The 13,322-nt window shown below is 42.9% G+C and overlaps 1 protein-coding gene across 11 annotated transcripts in view; it reads left to right on the top strand.

Moving 5' to 3' along the window:
* cbfa2t3 (CBFA2/RUNX1 partner transcriptional co-repressor 3) overlaps positions 1–13,322 on the top strand; it is a 116,429-nt gene that overhangs the window by 68,712 nt on the left and 34,395 nt on the right. For 5 of the 11 annotated variants that reach the window (XM_078400904.1, XM_078400903.1, XM_078400899.1 and 2 more), the window contains 2 exons: positions 6,969–7,115; positions 12,927–13,171. In XM_078400904.1, coding sequence (XP_078257030.1) covers positions 6,995–7,115; positions 12,927–13,171 — 366 coding nt within the window. In that variant the 5' untranslated portion in view covers positions 6,969–6,994. Of the gene's footprint in view, positions 1–4,324; positions 4,393–6,968; positions 7,116–8,033; positions 8,135–12,926; positions 13,172–13,322 lie in introns of those variants that run through there. The other 6 variants (XM_078400906.1, XM_078400901.1, XM_078400900.1 and 3 more) reach the window with 3 other exon arrangements.

Genomic DNA, 13,322 nt, shown 5'->3' on the forward strand with positions numbered 1-13,322 from the left:
TGAGTGGGTAAAAAATATGTTTTAGGAAACATTTTAAATGATCTGGAAAAGGTAATTGGTTGGACTGGAACGTTTCTATCACCCATGGCACAATATCAGGACCTATCATAGACTTGTAGTTTTATATAGTACACATGCTAGCCTTGCAGCTTGACTCATCCATACCGGCCAAGATGCCTATTCATTCTAATCCTATTTGTCTGTACCTGGTCCATATCCCTGTAAAACGTTGCTATTCATATACCTGTCCAAATGTCTTTAAAATGTTGCGGGTCAGAAACCTGATTAAGACCTGATTCTGGAAAAGAAAAGCAGCAACCACATGTTTAAGGGCTTTCGAGTGAAGCTTCACTAAAAACAACACAGCAGAATTTCCATAATTAACCATAGTGTTTGAAGACTGACATCATTGGCAGCAGTACACACAAATTTGATAGGAAATAAGGTGGGATGCTGCCATTTATTATGGAATCACTGTGCCTACCCTGGTCTCATGCTGGAGCAGATATCTGTATGTGCAGAACTTCACCATTTCCGTCTCTGAGGCTAACCACATTTTACATTCAGCAGACTTTTATCTGTGTTCTTGTTGCTCAGATATCCGGAGTTTCCAACCTGCAGCATTCTCCTTCCTGTCAGCTTGCTGTTTCCACTATAAGTAAGTTCCTCTTACTTGAACAGCTTATTTTTGACAGGAGAGCTACATCCTGTGCTATAGTATCCCTGCTATCAGACTTGTAGTTGGCGTAGGAATATTTCAGAGCCACATGCACACTGACCTAGTGCCAGGCTACTCTCACTGCAGTCTGCTTCTACAACTGTCTTCTGGCAACAACTCGACCAATAGGAAATTGGCCTGTTATTCATGGAGTTCCAAACACGAATCACTTGATTTGCAGAGATAGTTTGTTCAGATTTCATCGAAAGGTATCTCACTGGTAAATACTTAACCTGCACTGTGCTTCACTGGCAAAGATCCGAACTAATGGGGAGATGGCTGCAGGTCAAATTCCATGGAGTCTATTCAATTCTTTTCACCTTGTCTCTTTATCCTGCATGGTGTTGGGTACCTGAGTGTTATTGAAGCTGCACGTATCTGGGCAAACAAGGAGTATTCTTAACTTTTATCTAATGATAGTGTAAGAGGGTGGAAAGTCAAATAGTGAATTACCTGCCACAACGTTTGACTTGCTCTTGTAGTCGCAATATTGTGTGGTTGGTCCAGTTTTATAGTGATTCCATTGATGTGGAAGGTGGAGGAGCGCGCTGAAATATCAAGAGGATGTGGTTAAGGAGCCTTGTATCGACGAAGATCATTGCCTGGAAGTTGTATGACACAAGTATTGCCTGCCACTTCCCATCTTGTTGCTGAATTCTGTTTAGGTTTTGCTGCATGCTGGCAAGTTCTACTTCATAATTGAAGAGTCGTGAAGAGAATCAAAATTGTGCAGCCATCAGAATTTTGTTCCCCATTCTGGACCTTCTGATGGAGGAAAATTGGGACAACACCTTATTCAGAGAACTGCTGAAGTGATGACAAGTGTTGAGATGATTGAGTTTAAACAATTCTGGCATTCATTGTGACCCTTATTGGGTGGGCTATTCACCTGAGTAATTATTCTCTCATATTCCTCTACGTACTGAAGTTCTGGTGGAGAAGTTGCATTTACGATTTAGATTTGGATTGAAAAAACCCCCCACATCTACTCAACAGCAAATTGTGCCTATTACAGTGTAGAAGGAGGTCATTCAGCTCAGTGGGTCCATACTGATTAGTCCCATCCCCTTAACCCTCCTGCAGCTGAGCAACTTATTTTCACTCTCTGATCGTTGGTTCTTTTGCTACCTACCTGTATTAAGGAGCAATTTACATTCAGGTGCAGCCAGATGAGGAAACGAAGAACAGCAGATGTTGGTTTGTGCCAAAGATAGACACAAAGTGCTGGAGTAACTCAGCGGATCAAGCCTCATCTTTGGAGGGAAAGCCAGATGAAACTTTGTTTCCTGCATTTCCTTCCAACATGCTCTTTTGCCAGCTCAATGTTTGGAGAAAGGATGCAAAATATTTTTCTCGATGTCAAAATGATCCAGTTTAAATCCTGATTTCTGCAAATGTTTGTTTTTCATTTAACATCCTTGAGAAGCCTGAAGAAATTGCTTTGTGCAACTTTAAATTGAGATGGACCTGACTGACATGGGGAACAGTGAGAGAATGATGTAGAATAGAGAGCAAATCTGAATCCAAACTTAATGGATGTGTGTGGGGAGAACTGGGGTGGTCATGTTGAGCTCCAGAGGCAGAATGAAGATACATGAGCAGTCTTGTAGAATTGAATCTGTTCAGACAGCTCAACTGAATGTGCATTTTAACCAGCAGTCAGTTAGTATGAATGAGCTCAAAACCAGTGCATAAACTGCTCTAAGTAGGAAAGAACTGCAGATGCTGGTTTAAATCAAAGGTACACAAAATGCTGGAGTAACTCAGCGGAACACGCAGCATCTATTGAGAGAAGGAATGGGTGACGTTTCGGGTCAAGACCCTTCTTCAGACTCATAAATTCAGACGCATAAACTGCTCTGTACTCCACTTGAAGACACGAGTCACTGGCTCATTGTATCTGTGAAGTTGACATTAGATTATGGTTATTATCTAGGTGTTATATGGGAACATTACTCAGATCATGTGTGAGTGACACGAAGAAGCACCACATGACACTGAAAATACTGGGATGCTGTGTTGTGGGTCTGACAAGGCGCTGCTTGGTCTACATTCTGTTCTCCATAGTTTTGAACATATTGACAATGAAGTGCTCCACTTAAACTGCAGTAACACATTCACGTTGTTCTTCAGCAATATCTGAAAGCAGAGTTTGAATGCTGCAGTTAGATTGACTGTTATTGTGAAGAACTATCTCACACAAAACCAACAAAATCTGTGCATTGTGCTTCTATGCTTTCTTGTTATTTACTCACCATCCCTTCTCATCCTCCAATCCTCCCTTAGAACATAGCACAGCACAGAAACTGGCCCTTCCATCAACAATGTATGTGCCGAACATGATGTAAAGACCAACTCTTTTCTGCCTGCACATCATCCATATCCCTCCATTCCCTGCATATCCCTGTGTCTATTCAAAAGTCTCAACTATCACTATCATACATGCCTCCACCACCACCCCTGACAGTTTGTCCTAGGCACTCACCACTCTCTGTGTGAAAAAGAAACTTGCCCCGCATATCTCCTTTAGACTTTGCCCCTCTCACCTTAAAGCTACGCCCTCTGGTATTTGATATTTCCATCCTACAAAAACGCTTCTGACACTCTACTTTGTCAATACCTCTCATAATTTTATATACTTCTATCAGGTCTCCCCTCAACCTCCGGATTTCCAGAGAAAACAATCCAAGTTTGTCCAACCTCGCCCTGTAGCTAACAGGCATCAGTCTGGTAAACTTTCACTGCGCTCTTTCCAAAGCCTCCACATCCTTCTTGTATTTTTATTTCCCCAAACTCCTGGTTTTATTCTAGTTTCGCTCTCCTCCCTCATGCATTTGTATCCTGAAACTTGATTGAACGATAATGTGTGAAAGTATTACATACAAAAAGTATACAAGTGAGGGGAGGATAGTGGGAGAAAGAACCATTCCAAATTGCCTTGTTTGGTTTGACCTGTAATGTGTGCAGATTCTCAGTAAAGGAGTGATAGGTCCAAATGCTAGTGCAGTTGGCTAGAGGCATCAAGCTCTGGTATCAGTTCCAGCCTTCAGTGAGGAGAGCTCTCACAGAGCAGCTGACCAGAACAGCAGCTGCGTTAAGTGGAAGGTGCCATTTTGTCCCTTTGCACTCTGTTTGCTTGTGCCTGAGTGGGATTGTCAGTATCTATGGAAATTCTGTTTATTTAGGGAGTGAGATAACCCTGTGAAGTGTCAAGTCACTTGGTATGTTCAGATTGGTAATGTATAGGCCAACAATCCAGTATCCCAACAGTCTGGTGCTTCTCAGAAGTGTATCGTCCTCTTGCCTAAAGAGAACAGTTTGTAAATGCATGGAACCTAAAGCTGTGAAAACAAGTTGTAGACATCCATTTGCAGGCTTGCAGATCAAAGTTGATTGCTTGTGGTGATCAGGATCCATACAATGTGATTTTGGGGCTGGCTTTTGGCAGCAGTTCGCTGCCTCTAATGCTGGCAGCTGGAACTTGATTTTACTCCTATTTTCTAAATAATTGCTGCCAATGATCCACTTCAAAATTGAAGCCTCCAAAAGGACAAATCTGTAGTGAACAGCTATCATTTATCTATCGTCTCTATTAAAAACTGGCAGGCAGACAGAAAAGTGGACCTGATTGAAGACGTGCTTTTTGACAGAAGTACAACAGGAATCACTACTGGGTAAGCTTGCAAATTTGATGTATAAATTGAAAGTATAAGATTATGGTTTTACTACAGCTGAACGGTGTAAGGTAGCTCTCTATCCAGCTGTTTCCTCGAGTGCATCCCATGCTGGGTGGTGATATAGGGTATCCGTGGCCTACCCTAAAGCTGCTGCTTTTTGCCAGTTACAGCTGGTCACCATCTGGTTCTTAATGTGTGATTGAGATACAGAGGAGGAGTTGAGTCCTGGAGTAGATCAGCTATAATCACATCAAATGGTGGGACTGCTTTGAAGGACCAGGTGGCCTACCCTTGCTCTGAATTTGTTTTCCTCTGAACTAGAGCCTCATCAGAGAATTGAGTTGCTTGTTTTTTTTTTAAAACAGGGGTACTGGAACTAGTCAGTCAGGCAGGCAGCATCTATGGAAGGGAATAGTTAATATTTCGGGTAAATGAGCGTTTACCTAACCTGGGGAAAGAAAGAAGTGGGTTTGAGGTAAAGAGAAAATATGAAGGAAAGGGAATATAAGTGATAGGAGAGGGGCAGGAAAGATCAAACGACAAAAAAGGATGAAAATGCACAGCAAGATTGTGTCGTAATGGGGCAAATAAAGAAAAGAAGCATTGTGGAGTTTCAAATCGATGAATTAGAATCTCTTGAAATTATAATGGGAAACACAATGAATGTTGGAAATCTGAAATAAAAACAGAAAATATTACAGAATCTCATCAACTGACATATTGAGCCTCATAATTGTGTCCAGAATGCTCGAAAGCATCTTGTTGTTCCATGAAGTGCTATCCCTTCAGCTTATGTTGAGCTTCAATGCAAATGGCAGAGGACAAGGGACCATTGGGACTATAATGAATGCTTTTTGTGACTTTGTACATTGTATATGTGGCGACACGTTTTGTGTACTTTGTGCATTGTATGCAAAACAAAGAATTTCACTGGTACATTAAATAAAGTATCATCATCATCAAGGATGATGAGTGGTTGGAGAATGAGTGATGAATGTGTTGAAGATTGGCATTTGCTTGCAGACCAATAGATGCATTTCACAAATTGAAAGCAGTATAAGTAATTCAATGACCTGAATGAACCTTTGCGTCCTGGACATCAGGAAAGGGGGAAGGAGAAGGTTTGGTGCATGAGGGTTGCCAGCTTTCTTGGAATCACAAGGTGCTATAGAAATTAGAAAACTGAAGTTAAAAGTGCTGAAATGTTCAGGTCAGGCAGGAACAAAATTAACTTTTCACGCCAGTGATAGTTTTTTTATAATCAGAATTGTAAAATGTCAGACATTAAGAGCTTATGGATATGAAGTGAGACATGGAGAAATGTGACAATGTTCATTCCAGGTGAAACACTGATTTATTTATGCTTCTTTCAATTTGCAAAATGCATCCACTGAACTACAAATGGGTTGTGGAGGGTTGGAAAGCAGGAGATTAAATGACAACAGAGAACGATGGTACAAGGTAAAAGGAGTTATATTGTCACAAATAAAGAAAAGCAAATGGTGGATCTAGAGAAGGTGTGAATAGGTAAAGCAGAAACTGTTGAACTAAGTGGGCTGGTTTGTACAACCTATTTGCTGGCACTTCACTGTACAGTCACAAGCACAATGTGACCATATTGCGATGTCCTGCTGACGCTGTAGACCTCTCATCAGAGTTTGCTTGACATTTTGGGTCAAGTTTCATGAGTCCTGATTCAGGGTCTTGACTCGAAACATCAGCCATCTCATTGTCAACACAGATGCTGCTTGATGTGCAGAATTCCTCCATCACTTTGCTTTTGCTCTAGATATCAGCATGTGCAGTCTTTTATGTCCATCCCAACAAAGTTAGGCAGTTCAATCCTCCATAGCATTTTCTTCATTGTTATGCAGTGAGGACTATGTGATGCATCACTTTTTCCACCCTTCAGAATTCCAGAGGTCAGAAGTTATTGCTTTCTATCTTGTAGTTTGTTGTCACAGTATGTTAGTGGTGGAAGAAATGGATAATGCACTCAGTGAAAGGTGATTCAGTCCTGAGAAAGGGCTGTTTTGGATGTTATCGATATTGCAGTTACACCCAGGTAGAGGAGTGCAATATTTTATTCCATTCCTGTGGATGGAAGGGGGTGGAGATAAGCCACGTCACAGAACACTAGGTCCAAAAATCATGGGGATATCAGTTTGACTGAATTGTGGAAGTTTCATTCCATTGATTTCACGGACAAGGGAATTGTCACATTCCCTCGTCCCTGTCCATTTTACCTCTAGTTTCTCACTTTCTTACTAGGTTTGGCGATCCTATGTTGTCAGTGAATTGGAGTTGCCTTGTTTTCCATGGTGAATTTGACATTGAGGAAGTAGTATGTGTAGGGTCTTTGAGGAAAGTGGTGGTGATGTGGCAAAGCACATTTCTTTAACTTAATAATTTTAACTTATGCTTTCTACAACACTCCAAATCATGCCCTTTCCCTTTTTCCTCCTACGTCCTGTGTGAACTTTCTCTCTCCCAAATATATGTTGGGATATTAAGTCATCTGAAAATGAATAATGAGATTGGTTTACAGTATGCCATGTTTCTTGTTCCCACAGGCAGCGCAAAAATAAAGCTTGGAGCAATGCCAGATTCTCCCGCTGAAGTTAAAACTCAGTCCCAGTCGACACCACCAGCGATGCCGCCACCACCTCCCACCATCATACAGGGGCCTGCTCGAAACATTTCTTTCTCTCCGACAACCAGTGAGTTATGCTCATCAGGATGTTTCTGATAGGCGGGGCAAGTTTTTATATAGAGGGTGGTGTGTGCCTGGAAGGTGCTGCCAGGGCTGGTAGTGGAGGCAGATACGATAGTGGTATTTAAGAGGCTTTTAGATAGGCGCATAGATATACAGGGAATTTGGGGATTATGGATCATGTGCAGGTACATGAGATTAATTTATTTTGGCGTCATGTTCAGAACAGAGCTGATTGGCTGAAGGGGTCTGCTCCTGTGCTGCACTGTTTTATGTTCTATGATAAGTGCGAGTGACATAGATGTTCAACACAGAGAGACACAGCCCAGGTTGCGATCGCCAAGGAAAGGCCAATGTTATACATATGTTATAAAGGAATGGGTTAAAGGAGGAAATGGTATGTCGAGGTACAAGGCAAGGAGAGGGATGAGTAAAGAATAATGGACAGTGCAAAGCTTGCCTAACAAACATTGGGTTGTTTTCTAAAGAGGGAGAGCTGTCCATTGAGTAGTTTAGCAACCATATGACATTAGCAGAAATGTACAATTCTGGAAGTGCAACGTCACAGACTCTTCCATCACAATGTCAAGGGTTTTTTGTCTGCTAATACAGTAGTATACCATTGAGAAAGGGCGGCCTGGAAAATCTCAACATTTGTGCCATACAAATGCTGCACAGTGACCAACTCCAACAAGCGGTATTTGCCAACCTAGTTTTCACCTTTACTACCATCACCAATCCCTGTTATTCTGAGGATCACCAGGGACTAGAAACTCAACTGGAACAATTACATAATTTCTATGGCTACCACATCTACTTAAAAGCTGGTCATATGAATGACTCATCTCCTGACTCCCTGAAGCATTTCCTCTTTCTACAAGGTGCAAATGAGTAGAACTACGTGCTTTGATGAGTGCAGCTCAAACACTTGAAAGCTGGACATCACCCACAACAAACCCCCTTAATTGACACCACATCCATGATTTTTAAAATGACTCTCTTCACCATCAGCAAATTGTGTTTGCAGTGAGTACCATTTACAAAATGCATTTAATAATAATAATAATAATAAGCATTTATTTTATATAGCGCCTTACCAGAAGCTCAAAGCGCTTTACAAAAACAATCATAACATAAAAACAAACAGACAAACTATCCTAACGGAGAAGCGGCGAATAAACAGCGCCAGCGTCCTCTCACTTGTGAAGATTTTCTAGACAATCTAGACAACATTTGCTAACACAGGACCTCGATCAACTGGAAAGACAAGATCAGAAAGTACACGGCACCACCATGTCATCCCGACTGGGAAATGTATTATTGGTTCTTCATCGGGTCTGGGTTTTGGAGCTCCCTACTCAATAGTACTGTGGATGTACCTTCACCAAGAGGATCAGAGTGGTTCAAGAGAGCAGGTCACCACTCTTCTTATAATAATAATAATAATAATAATATTCATTTATTGTCATTGCAACGAGTACAACGAAATTAAAAAATAGCCAATCCTGACGGTGGGTAAAAACATATATGCAATAAATGCCTCTTTCGAGGTTAATTAAGAATGGCCTGTAAATACTGGCCTCAACCAATGTTTCCCACATGCTGCATTGGAGTCAGATTTCCTTTTGTCTCCTGCAGGTTCCAGCACCCTTGGTCCACATTCACACATTCAGGTGATGGCAAGGCTCCCTTCCTGATGGTTGTTCATTAACCGAACAGTTTACAAGTCAGAAATGGCATTCTGAGCCAAGTCCCAACATGGCAGTAGATGCCCACTGCCCTGCAGTAGCCAGCAAATCCATACCACCAGTCTCCCAGCACTTGTTCGTATGTAAGTCAGATGTTTGTAAGGTGAGGAGGACTTGTATATGGTGGTGTTGTAGATCAGTAAAAGATGATATAAGCAGTGGGCAGAGAGAGTCAGGGGTTAATTAACTGACTATGGCATATAAAACATTTCATTGGGATTCCAGAGGGATTGGCTGGGCTGAAGGTGGATCATCCGCAGTGCCCTATGTGGATTCTCACTAAAGAGCTGTGAATTGCTCCTGTACAGCATTAACCACCTTCACATACTTCTGCAATGGTGCAGAGCACAATATTAACTTCCCCTCTGCTCTCCAATACCAAACATAGAGAAAGAAGCCTGTTTTAAAACTTGGAACATGCTGGAAATAATCAACAGGTCAGGCATCATCTATGAAGTGAAAGGAGTTACTGGCAGTTATTGGCAAGGTTAGATTGGTGGTTAACTTCAATAGAATTAAATCAGGATTGATAGAGATTAGATATTTAACAAGTAAAAGATGAGCTGCTATTTAGAGATATTCCAGGAAACAGGCACTGGAGCCCACAAAGCACACACCAACCATCAATCACCTGTTCACACTAGTTCTATCTCATCACACTTTCTCATCTACTCCCTCATCACATCTCACTAGGGGTAATTTACAGAGCCCATTTAATCTTTGGGATGTGGAAGGAAACCGGAGAACCCAGAGGAGTCCCACGCGGTCACAGAGAGAACATGCAAACTCCACGCAGCCAGCACTCGGGTCACAGGCACTGCGAGGCACTACGAGTCAGCTGCTCTACCAGCTGCAAAAGTGTGTTGCCATTGAGGTTCCAATGGAATAGCTAAGGAGAGACTATATCCAGTTGTAGTAAAATCATTAACTGAGGACACAGATTGAAGGTGATAAGCAAAAGAATCAGAGTGGAGATGAGAATGTTCTTATCCAATCAGTTTGCATTAAAGGGAGTAAAAACAAATTCAATAGGATAGAAAATTATCTAAATTCTTGGAAATTGCAGGAATTTAGGAGTAGTTCCACCAAAGAGACAGCACAGAAGCACAAGGCTGACAATATGTAGAAAACAAGAATTGCAGATGCTGGTTTACCAACGAAAGACACAAAGTGCTGGAGTAACTCAGCATCCCTGGAGAACATAGATAAGTGATGTTTCGGGTCAGAACCCTTCCGAAGGTTGCCCACCCATGTTCTTCAGGGATGCTGCCTGACCCGCTAAGTAACTCCACATTTTTTGTCTTTCACTGGCTGATAGTGTGTGCTGCATTATTCTGGGTGGTGGCGAGCTGAAAGCAGCTGCATCGTCAGGGAGTGGCATGAGATTGGTTATAATGAGGAGGGAAACGCATAATCCTGAAGCACATTTCATCAAGGGCTACAGTGAGTTTCTAAATGGTTGCTAATTTGAGCCTGAAACATGAGCAGTAATAGGGAGACACCTGTTCTGTGTGTGAAAGTTCTTGTGTTGATGCTGTTTATAGTAACAGTTGAACTTGCCACAGAAATAATGTAGCCTTACACAGGAACCAGCAGCAATGCAGGGTTTAATGGGAATAGATATTAAACATCTTTCCCTGAGGTACATCTCATACAAGCACCTTGGAAAATTTCAAGGCGCGAAGGAAACTTTAAAATACAGGCTGCAGAATTATCGGGTTGATAGGGAAGGTAAAATACTAGTCTTCTGCAGAGCCTATACTCCTGTGAATATAGGATTTTGATACTGTGACCCAATCTACAATTAAGGCAATTTTATTAAAAGGATTGAGAAGTCTTGGTAAGATCATATTCAGAATTCACACCAGGTATTTGCTGTGATCCCAAGGAGTGTGCTTCTATTTCCAGGAGATTACTGGGAGGTTAATGTTTCAGGGAGAAGAGGTACCTTGGTGCTTCAGCCTTCTCCTTGAGAGACTGAGTGGGCTACTTTTCCTCAATGCTACTGATGTGTAATAACTGTTCATGGTGATGAAGACACTGGATGACTCCATTGGCGTAGCAATGGAACATCATCAGTCCTGTGTGGTTTGAAAAGACATGTGCCCAGAATAATAATAATAATAATAATACATTTTATTTATATAGCGCTTTTCATATACTCAAAGACGCTTTACAGAGATTTTGAGAACATAGGGGAAATGAATAAATAGATAAATAAGTAAATAAATAAATGAACAGAGAAAGGAGACAGAAGGTGAGGTGACCTTCAGTGGTTGAAGGCAGTACTGAACAGGTGAGACTTCAGCGATGTTTTGAATGTGGTGAGTGTGGGGGAGTCTCTAACGGTTTGGGGTAGTGAGTTCCATAGGGTGGGAGCAGCGATGGAGAAAGCCCTGTCCCCCCAGGATCTGAGTTTAGTCCGGATGTGGGGGGATAGGAGATTGGCAGCGGCAGAGCGGAGGGTGCAGGTGGGAGTGTGCCTGTGGAGGAGGTCGGTCAGGTAGGATGGGGACAGGTTATGGAGGGCTTTGTAGGTTATGAGGAGGATTTTGTACTGGATTCTCTGGGGGATGGGGAGCCAGTGGAGTTTATAAAGGACGGGGGTGATATGGTCACGGATCGAGGTGTGTGTGAGTAGACGGGCAGCGGAGTTTTGAATGTATTGAGGTTTATTGATGATTTTTGAGGGTGCGCCATAGAGGAGGCTGTTGCAGTAGTCCAGACGGGAGGTGATGAAGGCGTGGATGAGGGTTTCTGCAGCTGTGGAGGAGAGGGATGGACGGAGACGGGCAATGTTTTTGAGGTGGAAGAAGGCTGTCTTTGTGATGTGTTTGTCGAAGGAGAGGGTTTGATCAAGGATGATTCCAAGATTCCGAATGTGAGGTGAGGTGGATACTGGGAGACCATCAATGTTGAGGATGAAGTTTTGGGTGGATTTGGTGAGCATTTTTGGACCAATGATAATGATTTCAGATTTGTTGCAATTTAGTTTGAGGAAGTTTGATTGAAGCCAAGATTTTATTTCAGTAATGCAGTTTGTCAGTGTAGAGTGTGTGGTGGAGGAGATTGACTTGGTGGAGATGAGGAGCTGGATATCATCAGCGAAGCAGTGGAAGTTGAGACCATGACGGCGGATTAATTGACCAAGGGGGAACAGGTAGAGGATGAAGAGGAGGGGGCCAAGGACTGAGCCTTGGGGGACACCTTGGGGGAGGGGAGCGGTGGGGGATTTACAGTTGTTAATGGAGATGAACTGGTGTCTGTCAGAGAGGTAAGATTTGAACCAGGATAGGGCTGTGCCGGTGATGTTAAGGGAGGTTTCAAGTCGGGTGAGGAGAATGGAGTGATTTATGGTGTCAAAGGCGGCGCTGAGGTCAAGTAGGATGAGGATGTTGAGGTTGCCAGCGTCGGAGGAGAGGAGAATGTCGTTTGTGATTTTGAGGAGCGCAGTTTCAGTACAGTGGTTTGAGCGGAATCCGGATTGGAAAGTTTCATACAGGTTATTGGTAGAGAGGTGGTATTTGAGTTGGGAAGCTACAGCACGTTCCAAAACTTTGGACAGAAAGGGTAGGTTGGAGATTGGTCTGAAGTTGTTTGGGGTGTCAGGGTTTAGACCAGGTTTTTTCAGAATGGGGGTGACAGCAGCGATTTTGAGGGATGGCGGGACGATGCCAGTGGACAGGGAGGAGTTTATTGTTGCAGTGATAAGTGGAGAGAGAGCAGGAAGGCAGGCCTTGACAAAGCTGGAGGGGATGGGGTCCAGAGAGCAGGTGGCAGTTTTTATTCCTGTGAAGAGGTCAGAGAGGTCGGTGGTGGAGATTGGGGAGAACTGAGGCAGGGGCTGACAGGATAAGGGGGGGCAGGTGGTTTGAGGGGGAGCAGGTGCGTTGGTGGTTAAGGTGCTGTAGATGTTGTCTATTTTGCTTTGGAAGAATGAAAGGAAAGTGGTGCATTTGTCAACTGTGAATGATTGGGAGATGGTGTCCAGGGGGCTGAGGAGTTTGTTTATTGTAGAATGGCCCTCACTCTGCACTGCCACTAAGTCCACCTCTCTCCATTTCTCTCAGCAGTGATGAATGGGACCAATCATATGCCAACTGCAATCAGTGGAGCTCCATCAATCCCCAAAGGGCTCAGCGATGGTCCAGCCACCTCTACCACTGCCTCTCTTACCAATCAGCAGTTGCCTCCTACTTGTGGAGCTAGACAGCTCAGCAAACTGAAACGCTTCTTGACTACACTGCAGCAGTTCGCAAACGACATCTCCCCAGAGATTGGAGAGCGGGTTAGGAACTTGGTGTTGGGTCTTGTGGTAGGTAATTTACTAGTATTAATAAATTGATCCTCCAGTCAATCATCCATAAATAAATTCACTGAGTGCAGCAAAATAAAACCAGTGATAAATCGCCTGTACGGAGTTTGCATGTTCTCCCCGTGACCTGCGTGGGATTTCTCCGAGATCT

Source organism: Rhinoraja longicauda, chromosome 6 (genome assembly GCF_053455715.1).
Source record: "Rhinoraja longicauda isolate Sanriku21f chromosome 6, sRhiLon1.1, whole genome shotgun sequence".
NCBI classification, from domain to species: Eukaryota; Metazoa; Chordata; class Chondrichthyes; order Rajiformes; family Arhynchobatidae; genus Rhinoraja; species Rhinoraja longicauda.